This window comes from Pleurodeles waltl, chromosome 1_1, assembly GCF_031143425.1.
Source record: "Pleurodeles waltl isolate 20211129_DDA chromosome 1_1, aPleWal1.hap1.20221129, whole genome shotgun sequence".
In the NCBI taxonomy this organism is placed as follows: domain Eukaryota; kingdom Metazoa; phylum Chordata; class Amphibia; order Caudata; family Salamandridae; genus Pleurodeles; species Pleurodeles waltl.
In genome coordinates, this window is record NC_090436.1 from 60,277,109 (window position 1) to 60,295,357 (window position 18,249).

The window sequence follows — 18,249 nt, forward strand, 5'->3', positions numbered from 1 at the left end:
AGTGAACTACAAAGTCACTAAGTTAACGTGTGCAACCCTCTGGTAGCTTGGCACAAAGACAGTCAGGCTTAACTTAAATGGAGTGTGTAAAGTATGCAGAACACAAACAGTAATAATGTAAAAACACAACACAAGAAAAATCCCACACCAATTTAGAAAAATATACATTTTTTTCAATTATTTGACACCAAAACAACAAAAATCCAATTAGTAGAACCGGAATTAAGTATAAGGTAAAAAATAGTGCCTAAAAGATCAAAGCACCAACTGCAGACAGCAAGGCGTGCGAGGCCGGGTAAAAGTTGGAAAATATGGACGACCGCAATGGGTCGGATATAAAGAGTGAATTGGGCCTGCCAGCACTTACCTTTGGACCTAAAAAAAAATTCAGAGAAAATGATCTGAGAAGGTAAAGTTGAATATTGCAAGGCAGCAGAAGGTGTCTGACAAGGGAGCGTCATCGTCAGGGAGCTGCTGGATGAAGCTGTGGTGAAGGATTCTTTGTTCAAACTTAGTCACTTTTTCTGAAGTATAAAATGTCCAGCGGGACGAGGCTGGAGGCTGTAGCCAATGAGAGTTCTACAAGGCTGAATATCCCTCGGGCGAAGGACCGCTGAATAGGACTTGCTGCTGTGGAGAACGACGTAGCGGGAGGTACCACAAACACAGGTGATGCACCTTTGGTGGATAGACAAGCAGGTTGGTCCCAGTCTCCACTTGGTTTCTCCAGCAGTTTCTACCCAGACATTTTTTAAGTCACAAGTTTTGGATTTTAGCTATCTGAGTACCATTAGCACCACCACCAAGGGTCTATGACTAGAGGAACATAAGTAGGGGGTTAGGACTCTCAGGTTGGGTTTAGGTTCAGGTTCAATATGGCTGTTGCCTTTTCTGGCTCTGAGGCTCTGATCAGGAGACCAGCCAACTGGCCTCTGAGGGTTCATGGTAGACCTCAGGCAGCAAAGCAGTTCTTCCAGGTGCAGCAAGGCAGTTGTTTGGAATACACGTGAACAGCAGCAGGCAGTCCTCTGACAGTCCTTCTGCAGGTCTAGAAATTGAACTTAAGAGTGGTGTGGGAGTCCCATTTTTATACCTGGTGCCCCCTTTGAAGTAGGAGAAGTATTTAGAGAATTCCCTTTGAAATGCTTCAGGTTTCCTGCTTCCTGCCCTGGCCCCAAGCTGGCTGCATGAACAATGCGATGCGATCAGGCTGCAGAAATGCCAACTAGACACCAAGGATTTTTTTTTTTGTATTTGTGTGAAGGGCGCTCCCCGGAGGGAAAAATAATAATTAGGCCTTTTCTGCCCCCAGAGGGTCAGAATCCACTAGACACCAGGGATAGTTTTTTTTTCTTCTATTTTTTTCTTTGTGTCATAAGGGGAGCAACCCTTTAGGCAAGGGTTGCTCTCCTGGGGGCAATAATTTTACTAGGCTTATTCTGCCCTCCATGGGGGCAGATCGGCCTATATTGATTAGTCTGATCTGCCCCCAGGGGGGCAGAAGCCATTAGGCACCAGGTATTTTTTGAAAAATGTATATTGATGAGGGGCGCAAACCCTTAGGCAAGGGTCGCTCCTGGGGGCGGATTGGCCCATTTCTATTAGGCCGATCTGCCCCCGGGGGGGCAGAAGCCACTAGACACCAGGGTTTGATGTGTGTGTTTTGTTTGGGGGGCAGCCCCTTGGGCAAGGGTCGCTCCCCATGGGGGCACTTTATTCTTGGCCATATCGGGGCAGATTTTTGGAAGGCCCATATGCCCCAAGGGGAGCAGATAGCCCACCAGAGACCAGGGAAGATTTTTTTTTCAAAATAAGAGGGTGGGGGTATGGCCATACCCCCACCCCAAATAAATGGGCCCAAAGTTGTTCTGCCCACCAGTGGGCAGATGGGGCAATTACCCCTAATCCACACCTGGGGTTAGGGGGTGGGCAGAAAGTCTACTAGCTGCCAGGGAATTAAAAAAAAGACAGAAAATAGTGGGGTGGTGGCTACCAACCAGTATGGGCCTGGTTTTGGCCCCACCCCAACTGAAGGGGGTAACAGTCTTTCAGCTTTCCCCCGCACACTAAAACATCTTATCCCACAGCAAGCAAGAGAAAATTTGATTATTTTGGGTTTTGGTTTTACATTTGGGCCATGACAGCTTGGCTAACTCTCAAAATCGTCCCACTTGGAATGGTGAGGGCTGCACTTTTTGGACTTTGGGATGCTGCCATGTAGAAAAATCCACAAGACCTAGACACATCTAAAAGTTAAACATCTGGGTGAGTCCAGGGTGGTGTGCTTCACATGCACCCGCACCATTTTCTTACCCACAATGCCCTGCAAACCTCCAACTTTGCTGGAAATCACACATTTTTTCCACTTTTTTGTGATGGAACCTTCCGGAATCTGCAGGAACCAACATAATTCCCACCACCCAGCATTGTCTCATCTATACCGATAAGAATTCTGCTGCACTTGTCAGCCTAAAAATGTTTTTTTTCAAACTGCCCTTTTGGACCCGCTTTTGGTTCCCCTTAATTTCAACATGTTTTTGGCTCTTCCCTGTCACAGGCACTTAGCCCACCTACACAAGTGAGGTATCATTTTTACCGGGAGACTGAGGGGAATGTTGGGTGGTAGGAAATTTGTCCCGGTGCAGTGATCCCACACAGAAATGTGGGAAAACTTTGATTTTTTAACTAAATTTGAGGTTTGCTGAGGATTCTAGGTAAGAAAACACTGGGGATCCACTGAAGTCACACCTCCCTGGACTCCCTCAGGTGTCTAGTTTTCAGAAATGTCTGGGTTTGGTAGGTTTCCCGATATGGCTGCTGAGCCCAGGACCAAAAACGCAGCCCCCCCCCCTCAAAAACAGGTCGTTTTGTATTTGATAATTTTGATGTGTCCAGATAGTGTTTTGGGGCATTTCCTTTTGTGGGCACTAGGCCTACCCACACAAGTGAGGTACCGTTTTTATCAGGAGACATGGGGGATCGCTGGGTGGAAATTTGTGGCTCCTCTCAGATGCCAGAATTTTCTGTCACCGAAATGTGAGGAAAAAGTGTTTTTTTGGCCAGATTTTGAGGTTTGCAAAGGATTCTGGGTAACAGAACCTGATGAGAGCCCCACAAGTCACCCCATCTTGGATTCCCCTAGGTGTTGTGTTTTTTTGTTTTGCATTTGATGGTCATGTATAAAATGTACCATCATTTTGGTTCACAAGCGTGCAGCTTCCCCTTCCATTTCAAACACAGGTATAGGAATCTACTTGTATAACCAGTCTACCTTCTCTGTATTCTACCAGATAAGGATGGAAAGGCCCTAAAATATTTCTGTTGCTAGGATAGTGCGAAAGATTTTCAAAACATTCCCTCCCTCTTGTGTTTGCAAACATAGTCTGCTTCATTGTGTAATTAGTCTGATGTGAATCATACGGGCATCTGGGCATGTTTGTTCCTCTATGAGAAATAGTACCAGGTTCCTTCTTTCTTAAATAGCTTATTACGATATCTTTCATAATTTTCTCAGCATGTTTTGTCAGCCTTTTCAGGAAACTACCAACATATCCAATCCTGCAGCTTTTTTCTCCTATGAGAACTGTGCTGGGGAATTCATTTTATTCATTTCTACAACAAGCTAAACTTTCAGAATGTCAATTACAGTTTATGATTATTCTGTTGTGACAACTTTTTCGTCCGCTATAGCTTTTGGGTTAGTTGCTGATTCAGTTAACTTGGATCTTTGCTCATAGTTTGTGTAGCATGCCCGGGATAACTGATTATATGGCTGTGTCCTCCTTTGCACTGCTTCACTTGACATACAATTCTAATCGCACCATTATCTGACTCTCTCTTCCTTTTCTTTTTTACCAGCCCAGTCAGATTCTTTCTCCAATACCTGCACTAAATTGCCAAGCAAAGGCTATTTGACTCTAGGAGATTCCAGGTAATCCTATATTTTGTGCCTTCAGTTGCTGGACAGCCCCAGTAGAGGCAGAGTAAGTTTCCTATCCTGTATCCTCACTACTCCAGAAGTGCAATGGAATATTCTTAACCTCAGTAGTAGACAGACATCCACTGTGGCTTCTTGTGACCTCCTGGGCCCCAGCTTTCATCTGCATTTATTTAGTGTTGGTCCAGCCTCTTTTTTTCGGTTTGCTAAGTTTCAAAGTACAAATCCTTGTAGATTCCGCAACTGATGAATATCCTTCAGACGCTGGACTGGATCCAAAACATTTTTCCCTGCAGTAGTTCTCCATCGCCACTGGGTGGCAGCACGCTGATTCAGCCAAACTCCTCCAGCCCCAGATGTAAAGACATCTGAGTGCAGAAGGTGTCAACTGGCAGACTGACATCAGTTCTTTGTTTCATCTGCGTAGTTCTGGAGCCCTTCTTGGTTCTTTGGTAATGACATTGCTCACCTTTTCCGCAACCGGGTGAAACATTCCCTTTTTCTTACATGTCGGCTTCAAGATATGTTTCCACAAAATGCGTCATGAGAAGGAGAAATCCCCTTTTTCCTTCAGAAAATGGATCCCACCGTTTGGCATATCATTCCCTGGCTCTTCCATATCATTGGAGCTGGTTACAATATTTAAAAAGATGAAAACTAAGTTCCCAGCTCTGTTGGATGGCCTTGCACAAGTGAAGGTCTTTCGGATAGCTATTGCTTTACCTGTTCTGGATATCTACGTTACCTTTAGGGCCACTCCTCAGCAGTGGACCAGATCCTGCTGTATGGCAATTTCATATGCTCAACTCCAAAGCCACCTGACTGTATGCCTCCACAGGCTCTGGCCGCATTGTCTTCAAAGAAGCTGGTGCCCTCCAAGACATTATGAGCTTGGTGCACCTCCAACGGTGACACCTATGCCACCATGGGAGCCCATTTCACCGCTGTCCTCTAAGTCGGCTGAAATCGGCTGAATTGCAAAAGAGAAAGTTAATGCCTGTTTTGAAGATAAGCCCTTGGAGCAGTATCTTCCGAGGACAGACGGTTGTGATGTGGGAAAAAACTATCCAACAGGAATCCACAACAGAAAAAAGTGTGAGTTTTACCTTAAATGGTCGCCAAGGGCCTGATGCCAGGCAAAAAGGTAAATTAACTTCACTTTGATTCGTTGCCTTACAAATTTGGGGCAAATGTTGAACTATAATGGGCTCTTAGTTGGAGAACTGGCCCTAGGACTGGTTATAAGCAGTACCGTCCAGCATGTGCAGTATTTGTTGATTTACTTCAGGAGCTCTGGTTGCCAACGTAGAGGAAAGTGAGACCTGAGGCAGAATTCTTGCCTGTCTCTCTAGGGCAAAGTATAGAGAATAAAGAACCCTCAGGACAAAAAAATACAGGGAGTGCAGAATTATTAGGCAAGTTGTATTTTTGAGGATTAATTTTATTATTGAACAACAACCATGTTCTCAATGAACCCAAAAAACTCATTAATATCAAAGCTGAATATTTTTGGAAGTAGTTTTTAGTTTGTTTTTAGTTTTAGCTATGTTAGGGGGATATCTGTGTGTGCAGGTGACTATTACTGTGCATAATTATTAGGCAACTTAACAAAAAAAAATATATACCCATTTCAATTATTTATTATTACCAGTGAAACCAATATAACATCTCAACATTCACAAATATACATTTCTGACATTCAAAAATAAAACAAAAACAAATCAGTGACCAATATAGCCACCTTTCTTTGCAAGGACCCTCAAAAGCCTGCCATCCATGGATTCTGTCAGTGTTTTGATCTGTTCACCATCAACATTGCGTGCAGCAGCAACCACAGCCTCCCAGACACTGTTCAGAGAGGTTTACTGTTTTCCCTCCTTGTAAATCTCACATTTGATGATGGACCACAGGTTCTCAATGGGGTTCAGATCAGGTGAACAAGGAGGCCATGTCATTAGATTTCCTTCTTTTATACCCTTTCTTGCCAGCCACGCTGTGGAGTACTTGGACGCGTGTGATGGAGCATTGTCCTGCATGAAAATCATGTTTTTCTTGAAGGATGCAGACTTCTTCCTGTACCACTGCTTGAAGAAGGTGTCTTCCAGGAACTGGCAGTAGGACTGGGAGTTGAGCTTGACTCCATCCTCAACCCGAAAAGGCCCCACAAGCTCATCTTTGATGATACCAGCCCAAACCAGTACTCCACCTCCACCTTGCTGGCGTCTGAGTCGGACTGGAGCTCTCTGCCCTTTACCAATCCAGCCACGGGCCCATCCATCTGGCCCATGAAGACTCACTCTCATTTCATCAGTCCATAAAACCTTAGAAAAATCAGTCTTGAGATATTTCTTGGCCCAGTCCTGACGTTTCAGCTTGTGTGTCTTGTTCAGTGGTGGTCGTCTTTCAGCCTTTCTTACCTTGGCCATGTCTCTGAGTATTGCACACCTTGTGCTTTTGGGCACTCCAGTGATGTTGCAGCTCTGAAATATGGCCAAACTGGTGGCAAGTGGCATTGTGGCAGCTGCACGCTTGACTTTTCTCAGTTCATGGGCAGTTATTTTGCGCCTTGGTTTTTCCACACGCTTCTTGCGACCCTGTTGACTATTTTGAATGAAACGCTTGATTGTTCGATGATCACGCTTCAGAAGCTTTGCAATTTTAAGAGTGCTGCATCCCTCTGCAAGATATCTCACTATTTTTGACTTTTCTGAGCCTGTCAAGTCCTTCTTTTGACCCATTTTGCCAAAGGAAACGAAGTTGCCTAATAATTATGCACACCTGATATAGGGTGTTGATGTCATTAGACCACACCCCTTCTCATTACAGAGATGCACATCACCTAATATGCTTAATTGGTAGTAGGCTTTCGAGCCTATACAGCTTGGAGTAAGACAACATGCATAAAGAGGATGATGTGGTCAAAATACTCATTTGCCTAATAATTCTGCACTCCCTGTAAGTCTCATCGCCATATGAAGTTTGACGTGACATCAGGGAACATTCCAGCGGGGCTAGGGGCTTGTCATTGGTGTTCTCAAGGGAGATACTTGTCTGTCATAAAGCTCTTGCACAGAAATGTCAAGCAGAAAACTGAGACTGATAACAATATTTTTTTTAACAATTGGACTTACAAGAATGCATGTATAGGTAGGAATGTGGACATGCAACATTGGATGCTTAAATCAGACGTGCAAAACTCTGTACTAACAGCGGTAGGCACAAGTTATGGATCTCACCCCTATGTTTCAGAGACACCCAGAAATTGATAATTTGAAAGAGTCTATAGACTAGAAGAGTAACCGTGCCAGCACAAAGGTAACTTTATACTACTTTACTGTACGGGTCCCTTTCCTTGATTATATGCTTAACCAAAATAACCATTGTGTGTCTAAGCGCTGTCTTGTTGCTTCACAAAGGCAGTAAATACCTTTAGACCATGTGGGCTGAATCATTTCATATTGTGCTTAGAAGCAGGGGAGTTGTTACATAAGCATTATGTTGGTACTGTTTAGTGCAAGTGCATGGGTGAGACTGAGAACTGTTGCCAGCATCCCAACCTGGAAAGTAGCAAGTGGGGGGTGTGAACCCCCCACCCCAAATACTCAAGGTGATGAAACATCTTTGAAATCTATATCAATATATCAACACATACAATTCCCCAAGAGTCATCCACAACGCCATGACTGTGGTTGGCTAGTGTCTGTGATAGGATAAATCTGCGTGCTGTGATTTGCGGGTGAATTCAGCTCAGTGTATTTTACGTCCTAGTTTACCACTGTCTCTTAGGCTGGTGGTAAAAGTAGCCACAGAACCGAGGCACTAACAAGTGCAAAAATCCTTTTCACCTGTTGAATTGGATATTAAAATTAGGATAAGTCTTTCACCAACAGGAAGTTGTGTAGCAACCTTTTTTCCTTGGGATTTAGCACATAACACTAAAAGAAGCCCCTGTAGAAAATATAAAGACCACACATATATCATAACATTTTTCTGTAGAAGTTCCTGCAAACCTGCCTCAGTTTTCCCTCAAAACGAAGGGCCTGATTTAGATGTTAGTGGTAATGGTCCCTCCGTCGGAATTTCGACTGAAAACCTGTCTGCCGCCATGGCGGTCCGCCTGCCATATTTAGATGTTGGAGCCGAAAGCCTGCATTCGAACCACCGCCTCCTCCCAGAAACACTGCCCGCGTCAACGGCGGGAGAGGGAAAAGTGGATGCCGGGTGGACCCAGCCACCCTTCCCGCCGCACAGATTTGGATGTGCCTTACCACCAAGCAAAAAGGGGCGGTCCGACCTCCACCTTTGAGTTGGCAGATTGCGGGGGGGGGGGGGAACGCACCTTTTTTTCCCCCATTCCACCTCCGTCTACGACTGGACAACACCTGCCATCACTGCTTCCCCCGTCCCACAGGGAAACCACTACCCCCCCTTTGCCGGACTCACAGGTAGGGATGCCGCTTTGCCATGGTAAATTGGGTGGGCACTGCACAGGAGGTCGGTACCACTCCAGGCATATGCTTGTCACAGTAATTTTTTTAAATCACTGTGGCATGCTTATGTAGGGGAGACAATTGTGTCACACATTACTTGGGACACACTGGCACAACACACACGACACACATACATAACTGTCATTGTGGTTTCACCATTCATTGCCAAATGAATGCTGGCACCACAATGACAGTACACTCACACTTGACAACGGTGTCCATGTGTGTGCATTGCAAGGGGACCTGTACTGGTAGGTTTGTGCTATCTGTTCTGTATGTGAGTTAGTGGATGTGTGTGTGTGTGTGTGTGGATTGCCTGGTTGAGGTGGAGGGAGCTGGAGTCAGTGGTGTGGTTGTGTCAGTATGTGTTTCATTTGAATGTGACATCGATGTTGTGTATGTTGTGTTGCCTGTGACACATTCAGGTGAGGTGAGTGGTGTTGTTGTGTGACAGACGTTGTTATGATGTGTGTAGTTGTGCCTTTGTGTGAGTGTATTTGTGTAGCTGAGTGTGTAGTTGTGTTGGTTGTTTTGGTTGTGTCGTATGTGGGTACAGTGTCAATGGTGTGTGTGTTGTGTCATGGATGTATGTCAATGTTTGTTTTCAGCATGTACGGGTTGTGTTGGAATTGTAATGAATGATGGTGTGTATGTAGTGTGTTGTGTAGTGTGCAGTGCAGGGGAACACATAGGGATAAGGGACAGTGTGTGTGTCAATTACCTCTATTCCATAGCCTGTGCCATTGTACAAAGTCCATTGAGTCCCGCCGCATTCTCCCTCTGTCAGAAATCCATCGCCAGTCCTCTGCCTGCAGAGCTGTAACATCTAAATACTGCGGGCGGAACACCTTCGGCCTGACGGTCTTCTCGGGACCGCTGCCAACGCGGCTTGGCGGTAACACCGCCAAGATCTAAATCAGGCCCTTACTTTTAGTAGACTAAAATATGTATAAATTGGTTGACTGCTTATATATAGTTAAAACCTCTTCTATTTGTTGTCCATTTAGGATAAACATTGGTGGTGGTAATGAGGGGCTTCTTGAAGACGGTAATCTATACTTACTTCGGGAGTGTATTAATGAAGGTTTTGCACAGTAGGAGATCTGCCTTCTAGTCTTTTTAATGTATTTAACGTTTTTATAAAGCGCATTAGCATCGAGGGCATTCAGCCGCTTTACAATTAACAGATACCTGTACAAATAAGTGGAGTGCATTAAAAATCGTAAGTGCGATAAATCACAAGTATAGCTGTATACCTGGCAGTAGGGCCACCATTGAGTAGACCCAGAGGGAAGAGGAACAAGTAGAGGGGAGAGGCAGCATTCAGTTGAAGAAGGACTATTGCAGGGGTCTCCAACCTTTTCTGTAATAAGACCTACTTATGTTGAATTTAAGTCATTGCGAGCTGCTAATATTATTAGAGTTTTAAAAGTGACCCCATGAGAAAGGTTTACAAAGTGTGCATATGCAAGATTGCTAGCCGTAATGTCCTCAGTGCATCAGGCAGGGATGCTGGCAGTAATGTAAAAAAGTGCTTTCTCAAAGTGAAATGCCTCTACATGTGTAATACATAACAGCCATATGGGCAATGTCCCTGGCACCAACCTAATTATATTACTAATAAATTTCCCCAACTCTGCATGATGGATCAATCAAATATCAGCTTTAAAAATATTTTGAATTTCAACAGTTTTTCTCCAAAAATCAGCTTATGAGTTCTGAAAAGGTACATATTTTCATCTCTAATGCACACTTTTCAATTAAAGTATGCATACATTAATGTAACCATTCAAAAAGTCTAATTTAGTAGTATAGGCTGGTCACATGAGAGGTACGTTCAGGGAGCAGGAGAGCTACCCGTAGCTCATGAGCTACTCGTTGGAGAAGCCTGGGCTACTGGAAGGTAATATTAGCTGAAGCAGAGATGGAAGAGGAGTGTCTTTGGCCACCTCCTGAAGTGGGCAATAATGCTACGTATTAAGTGCTAGCATGCTTTGACCCCAACTGTTAGGAACACTATTAATGGAGGTCTTCTTCAGGGCCAAGGTCATGTTTCCTTCTCAGGACACAATACCCATCAAATGTGGTAGATCACTGGGAAGGGGCAGCTCACAATACAAGAACTCGCTCATGCAGTTTGATGTCTGCCTTGGGATTTGAACGTTACCGCCCAGATCCGCAGTGCGGGGATCCAGCAATTTGCAACACCCTAGTCACTGCTCCAGGAGTTACTGTGCGTGCTGTGGCTGTGGTGTGCACTGTGGGAAGTAAACCTTCATCAGTGCTTCCCTTTAATTAACTTATTTATTATATTTTAATATGTACTCTTAATGTACATAACTGTGTTTAGTTGCTGAAAAACAACTGTTTTGGGGTATATTGAACAACCGAGGGCCAAAACCAAAACAGCAGTGATATACACTATAAAAATGGACCCATTTTGGTTTTGTTAGTAAGGCCTGTATTTCATGCATAGTACCGTAACTGTTTGTTTCTCCATGTTGTGAAGAGGGAATATGGGGTCCCAAGAATAATCCCTCGTCATATTCCCAGAAACACAAGCTGGGCAATTGTACATCCTATTTGCTCCACTCCGATTGGCCTCTCCCTACCATCTGAGGATAATGCGCCTTGAGACCCTAACGCGGTGAGTAGTGCGCTTTATAAATCCTTTGATTGATTGATTGATTCCCATCTATTTGAATATCCCTGGTCCAAGATGGGCACTTGTGAGCAATAATCTTATCTGAATACCATCAGCCAAACAAGTTTTATGCCACCTTTAAAGTCAGAGGGCAGCGTCATGAATAGATCTTTGCTTTATCTAATATTGGCTCTATTCCTCTTATTCCTGTCTGTGGGGGCACCAAGTTGATTGCTGCCAAGGGTCCTTGTGAGGAACCTCCCAAACATTGGCTGTCTGGCTTCAAGATTCTGGACTCAGCACTCATCCTGCAGTATAGCATGACTTGCTCAGATATAACAATCAAACCAGAAGGTGTTGCCTATGCAGAGCCCCAAACATGTTGCCAACTTGCAGATCTTCTTGAGTGCCATGATCGTGTCTCCAACAATGGCAGTGGGGCCTATGTTTTCTCATCCTTCCAATGCTGATAAAATGAGTAAAAGTAACACCTGTAGCTGAGAGTCCCGGGGAATAGTAAAACTGTGGTATTAGGCACTATAAGCATTGTTTGGCTAAACACCTCAGGAGTGGTGCTGTGCAGTTTTTCACAGCTTTGACTTCTCATATGTCTCTTGCTCTCCCACACAAACCTTAGGCAGTCCTATTCAGTGATCTACCCAATCACATATTTCCATACACACCAATGACAACTAGGCGTCTCTAGGCTGTTCTACCTGCTCTATTCTATTGCTGTATTGACCCTATCATTTAACCCACCTTCTCTAGGCAGTGCCACAGGTCTTCCACATGTAGGGCCACAAAGAATCAGACACTGGGCACACTCATGCCCTTCCTACCTTGGCTGAACACTGCTGAGGAATTTAGCTCATAAGGGTGTGACACTTACACAAAAATGGAATTTCATCACAGCAAATGTGCAAAAAGAAATAGGACAAGTCAAAGGCTAAGGAATAATAAAAAAGCAAATTAAAAAAACTATAAATGTACTTTTTTAACTTTAATTTTATTATTATTTCTTAAATACGGCTAATGCCTGCAAATCTACTGACATAACCTAAATCAGTGTTAGTCGTCCTACGAGCTGAAAATATAACTTTTCTTCTTTTTCACAGACTCTGATACAGCTGTATATGATCCTCCAGGACCTGTGAACATTTTGGAGACATTGAAGGCGTTGGCCCTTTTAGGAAGAGGCGTCCAGTTCCTGGAGATGGGAAAAGAGAAGGAAGCACTGATGAACCTGCAGCTCTGCTTGCAGGTGTCTCCAGGTATTTGCACAGGCAGTAGAACTGGGTGCAGATAAATGGGCTGACTGAGAAGATATATGTGAAAGCAGATTGCCTGGTGTGAGAGAGCGCCTTTCATGTGGTCACTCCCATTTTTTTGGGACTGATAATGCTGGTTTTTTAACTCTCCACACTAGGGTACTGTTATCCAATCCCCAGTGTTTGTACTTTGACCCCTAAAACATGGTAAAGTTAGCTGCCTCCTAATTGGCATATTTAACTTCCCAAGAAGGCCATGTTATATGGTGCAGGGAATACACCAATGGCATGGACTTGTTAAATGTCACCTGTAGTCTCCAAGCCACCTTGTGCCACCCACTAGGCTGACAAAGGAAACATGGCTTCAGGCCTACCTGTGTGCCTTGACATCTGCAGCTTTTAAAACTGCAGATGAACTGGTCAAAATAATCCAAACTTGTCAAAATAACCCTTTTTGACAGGAAAGAATCCTTAGTTTAAATATTAAATACGTCACCTGTAAGTAGGCTTTGTATTAAAGGTGTATTTAAAGGTGATACATGCAAAAAAATGACCTTGGCATGTACCTAGAGTGTTTACCACCCAAAAACTATTTTCACTGTAAGGGGCTGTAGCTGTCATGTGACATAAACTAAAGTTCAGAATAAAATAACTCATCTATCTCCAGTTTGGGACAATTTACTGGAACACTGTTTTTAATGTTGAAGTCAGATTTGTAATAAATATTTAGGGAAAGTGGCTTTTAAAGAAAGTTTTACTTTGTCTGTCTGAACCTCCATCTGTCAGCACGCTAATTAGGATTATCCTGCTGATAGATGATCGTGCCAGCCAAACATCCTGTGCCATGCATTCTTTTCCACGCATGACTTTACCACCTTTACTACGCAAATGCCTTTACCGTGGTAATTTTAGAGCTCAAGGATGGGTAGTGGTAAAGAGAAGTAAAGATAATTTTAGGGTTTGGGTTTTTTTTTCTACTCAGCTCCTTTTTGGATAGTTTCAGAGTGATCCGTCAAGCAGGCGGGGTGCAGAATGCTAATCCCCCATGCAATTTCCAAGGGGAGTTTTCAAATTTAGCAGAATTCTAAATCTTGGTCCAGAAAGAGTGCTTTTGGTGTAAATCCATTCAGTAGTTTTTGAGAAATTAAGGATTAAAAATGTTGGGCCCAATTCACAAAGGTTAAGTTAGACGAAAAGTCTAACTTAGATCAAAAGTCTTTTTGGTATTCACAGAGGTAAGTTACTACTACTAACAAATACTAGTAGTAAAGTTACTAGTAGTAACTTTATCTTTGTGAATACTAAAAAGTAGTAAAGGTAGACTTTTAGTCTAACTTTACCTTTGTGTATCAGGCCCTTTGTGTATCTAGACCGCTGGGCTGAAGTTAAAAATGTAAGCATTCTGATTGACTGAGAGGGCTTCCTCAGAGCGAGCACTCATTTTGGCTGGCTGCAACATGAAAATACATATTGCAGCCGCTATTACAGGATTCTGGGACTCGGTCCCCTGTCCTGAAAATGTTTTTCAGAAAGAGTATAAGGAGACAGGGTAGGGATACCCTGCCTCCCACCCAGCCCTTTTGGGAAGGGACTTCCTGAGGCAGAAAAGCAAAAAGAAATGTTTTTTTTTTTTTTTGCAAGGATCCCGCATGACTCCCACAGGATTGCGGTAAAACTAAAAATAGCGGCAGTCGCCATTTAAAAAAAAATAACCACTTCCAAGTGGGCCAGAGGTTAAACCAGCGTTGTGTTTTAAAAAATATATATATTATGGGGAAGGGGCATGCTAGGCTCCGTCCCAAGCTGATATCTGCCTCAGGGACTCCTTCCCCCCAGAGCCTTGTGCACTTATAGAAGGAGGCGGATGCGTGGCTGATCTCAGCCCCAGGGACCCCAGCCCTCAGGCCAGCTACATTTTTAGAAGGGGGGGGCATTTTTTTCTTTTTAAACAGTAAGTCTCATGGGTCATTAAATTCATGACCCAACTATATTTTTTTTAAGCACTACAAGATGGAGGTCTATGATCTTCAGCTGGACTGCAGAGCCTCCTTGTGGTGGGTTCTATGGCTGCAGTTGTGGCCTGAGAAATGTTAACAAAAAGACTCAGGCATGTTGATTTTGTTCCTAAATAAAGTTTTATTAAAAAAATTATAAAACAATTACTTTGAAATATTTTTTTAATCTGTCAGTTTATAACGTATACTCTTGAATATAGTTATTAGTGACTTTCTAATTAAAAACAATAGGTCTGCTTTAAATATGTTGATGTGCTAACTCCATGATTAAGCCACTAGACCTGCTGATAATTTGACAAAGCTAGTAGGTCTGCCTTACCTTAAAATAACACCCACACTGAAGTCCAGCAGGTTATCTGGTCTCCAGATAGTATACTTGCTTCAGCGCTTGCACTGCTGCTGCCCGATGAAGATCAGCCAATGATGTGAGTACTTACGAGGGCACCGCTCTCCAGATGACACCGGTAGAAGGTGTAGATCCCTCATTGGAGGTCTGTAATGTCCCTGAGACCTCCACAAAAGAACAGGGGGCACGCCGTCGTACCCTTGCAGAGCACACTTCCGAGTGCTACACTGCAGCGACCAGTTTGCCCAGGCCAACCACAATTTCAGAATGGTGCGCAGTCCCTTCCTGGGGGCAGTAAATACTCCTTGTGCACAACAGAGCCCTCTGGCAGTGTGCACCATGCGGTCCAGCATCTCCATCCCACGTTCCTGCAAGCGGAGCTCTAAGTTGCTGAAGTGTGGTACCAGTAGATATACTAAAGTGTGCCTTTGAAGTTAGGGGTGGTTCAAAGGGTTGCCCTTTGAACCACAGATGTCTCCCTAAATTTCAGTCCTGTCTGTCATAGGGCCATGGAATGCCTGGAATGGAAAGATCGTTATCTTTTGTGGGGCCATGATCTGGCTCCGAGAGGCAGAGTGTCAAAACCTCTCTCTCCAGTCTATCAAGCCAGGCCCTCAACTGGTAGAGACCTGTCATTCCGGTTGCCCACATTTATTGCTGGTGCTGGGGAATGCACAGATGTGCTTTCACCAGCCTCCAGTGAAATGAAGTTGGAATTAAAAGGCACCAAAGGAGAGTTTTTAAAACATAGAAATGCCCACTTCTTAGAAGTGGCATTTCTAGAGCATTACTGACAAAACCACCTTTACCATGGGAAGGAGTTTGTCTTTATGAATCCAGTGATAGTAAACATCATGAGGCTGTTCCACTGCAATCCACTGTTGCAGTTCAGGATCACTTGTAACCTATCCCCATGTTAACCTATGGGCAGGGCATCTCTCATGTTTAGTGAAAACAGAAAGAGTATAAGAGGACATGGGCACATGTTCTCTGGCGCACTCACAGTCCTTCATGGGCAGGCTGGACGCAAGTAATAGGACACCACACAGGTGCAAGTGCGACCATTCAGGTCTTGTTTGGCATAGCTAGGAAAGTGTGCAAGCTTTCATACTGTATTCACAGTGGGAAAGCACGTAGGGCCCCAGAGGCACTTAAAGAGAATCAGCAAAACCGTGTAGAAAAAGCAAAAGGTTTGGGGAAACACTACCTCAGCGCGTCAGGTCTAAAGCACTTTGCCCACTAGTGTCATTAAATTTGATTTAAGCATTACATTGGATTTAATGCACTGATTTCTTGAAGTACCTGGACTTAGGATGGGTGCAGGCTGGGGAGATGGTGGGGCTGAGGGGGCCTTAAGGCTCCCCCTGCAGCGTTAAAAATTCTATGCGGTACCCTGGATGGGGAACTGGGCACCCCACTATTTGAAGAAGAAAAAAAGGCCCACTTTGCTGGCTTCTGCGCTGCCCATGGGGACACTTGCACAGACCCGGTGGCACCCGATAAAAATAAAGATCTGGGTGTCCCAAGTGGGCACCGGGACGCCCAAAAAATAATTGTAAAACACTACTGAATGAATACAAAATGAGCTGCAGTATTCGCTCATTTATTATTCACTGCTTCTTGCAAGAAGTACCCCATAATGCCCTGCAAAGGCTTTTTAAATATATTTCTGGAGCAGGTTGGTGTCTCTAAAAGGTGCAGGGGAACCCCAAGCATTTATTTTAATGTTGTGGGTATCTGCAGGGAGTGCAGCAGCCCCCAGCAACATTAAAAAAAGCACGTCTCCTAGGCCATCAACTCCTTGAACCAAGCAGAGCTTACCATAGTCTTTTATAAAGCACTCGTAGCTGAAGCTCTATTCTCTTCAGCTGAAGTGCAGAGTCCCTTTGTAGGTGATTCTATGGCTGTACTTTGTAGTTTGATAGATGTTTAAAAGAGACCCAAAGACACGTTGATGATTTTTTTTTTTTATCTTTATTAATTTTTTGTATGACAATCACTTTTATTAAACATTGCTCTGTGTAAATTAATGAAATATATATTATTGGTGTTTTTTTGACAAAGACAATACATGTGCTTTATATTTGTTGATATCCTGCTCCTTTATCAAGCCAATAGGCCCACTTTTAATATCTTGGTATTCTGACCCTTTGACAAAGTCAGTAGCTTAGCCTTAATTAAAATTCCACCCTTTATATGCAGCCGTGCGCACCAGTGAAGGTTTGGATGCCACACCTTGTCCACCAACACCCTCCCCTCTGCGCACAGCTTTTGCGCAGCATGCTGTTGGCTGCCTGCCGACACAGCATGCTGTTGGCTGCCTGCGAGGGCTTGAATGAACAGCTGAAGGCAGCATGGTGTTGGTGTCACTTTACAATGAAAACAAAATCCAAAAAATTCACTGAAAAAAAACAAAGTATGAAGTGACAATCTAGTTATGTGCTAATGTCAGTGGAAACATACTAATTTAAACAAACAGAACCGCTGCAATTGACCTTTTATAGTTCTCGCAAGTAACTATTACTGGTGACCTATAGGTTTTACTTACCTTACATATGTATACGTGGTAAAGGCATGCATGGTAAGGCCATCTGCGTGGTAAAGGCTGTGTGCAAAATGCATGTGTGGTAAAGGCAGGCATTATAATGACATACATTTCCCATTAATGAGGTGTGAAAACTGCTCCCAGAGCAGAAACAATGGACTGGGCATTTTCACAGGAAGGGCTGGGTTTGAGGTATATGCCACATATCAGCTCAGGAAGAGCAGCTGGGGAGGATTCAGGAAGTTCATTAATGTGAAAGGATTTAGGGTGAGGCCTCTCCTTTTAAAGTTAGGTTTAAGGGGAGACCTGAAGAAGGAAAGCCTTTGTTCTTTAGGCCTTCTGCTGTCAGTTGGGAGCAAGCCCAGTGGAAGTGGGAACTAGTTGCAGCAAAAGTTTGGTATAGCTAAGGAAGAGGAGGGGACTGCTCATGTTCCTAATCACGCCCCTGGGTGGCACACAAGCCACCTCCAAAAGCAGAAAGGCTGTGCTCTCTTGAATTTTACTTAGAATAGTGTACTGTGTGATAGTTGCAGGATATGCTGCACAGAGTGGGAAGGTTTGACCCTGTGAACTTTTTCCTCATTGATTAGGGAATCTCCAGGAGTCACCCCCTCACATCCCACCCACTGGATAGTGAATCCTACAAATGTGATGCCTCATACCCAGCTCATGAGAACACTTTCTGGACCTGCAGAAGGTCAGAAGAGGACTGGTCCTGTGATCAGTGACCTATGTTGACACCTGAAGGGCTGAACCTCCTCCTGCAACTACTTGAGACTAAGAAGTGGACTCCAAGAGTCAGTTGGCTGGCCTCCTCGGTAGCTACAGGGACATAACAAGCTGCAAGTGCCAAGCTGGCCAGTAGCAACTGGACTTGGAATGGACCCTGCTCATGGCTTTTGCTGGAGTTAATCCTGGCCCCTAAGTGTTATCCCTGAGGTCATGAGAGACTTAGAAGTAACCAAGAGAAGCTGTTTCAGAAACTCTGAAAAGTTTGTACATTT

The 18,249-nt window shown here is 44.0% G+C and overlaps 1 protein-coding gene across 1 annotated transcript in view; it reads left to right on the plus strand.

Moving 5' to 3' along the window:
- The window catches only part of FANCG (FA complementation group G), a 176,787-nt gene that overhangs the window by 135,426 nt on the left and 23,112 nt on the right, over positions 1–18,249 (plus strand). Inside the window, exon 12 of the mRNA XM_069212638.1 lies at positions 12,187–12,342. Within this exon, the coding sequence (XP_069068739.1) occupies positions 12,187–12,342 (156 nt within the window). The remainder of the gene's footprint in view (positions 1–12,186; positions 12,343–18,249) is intronic.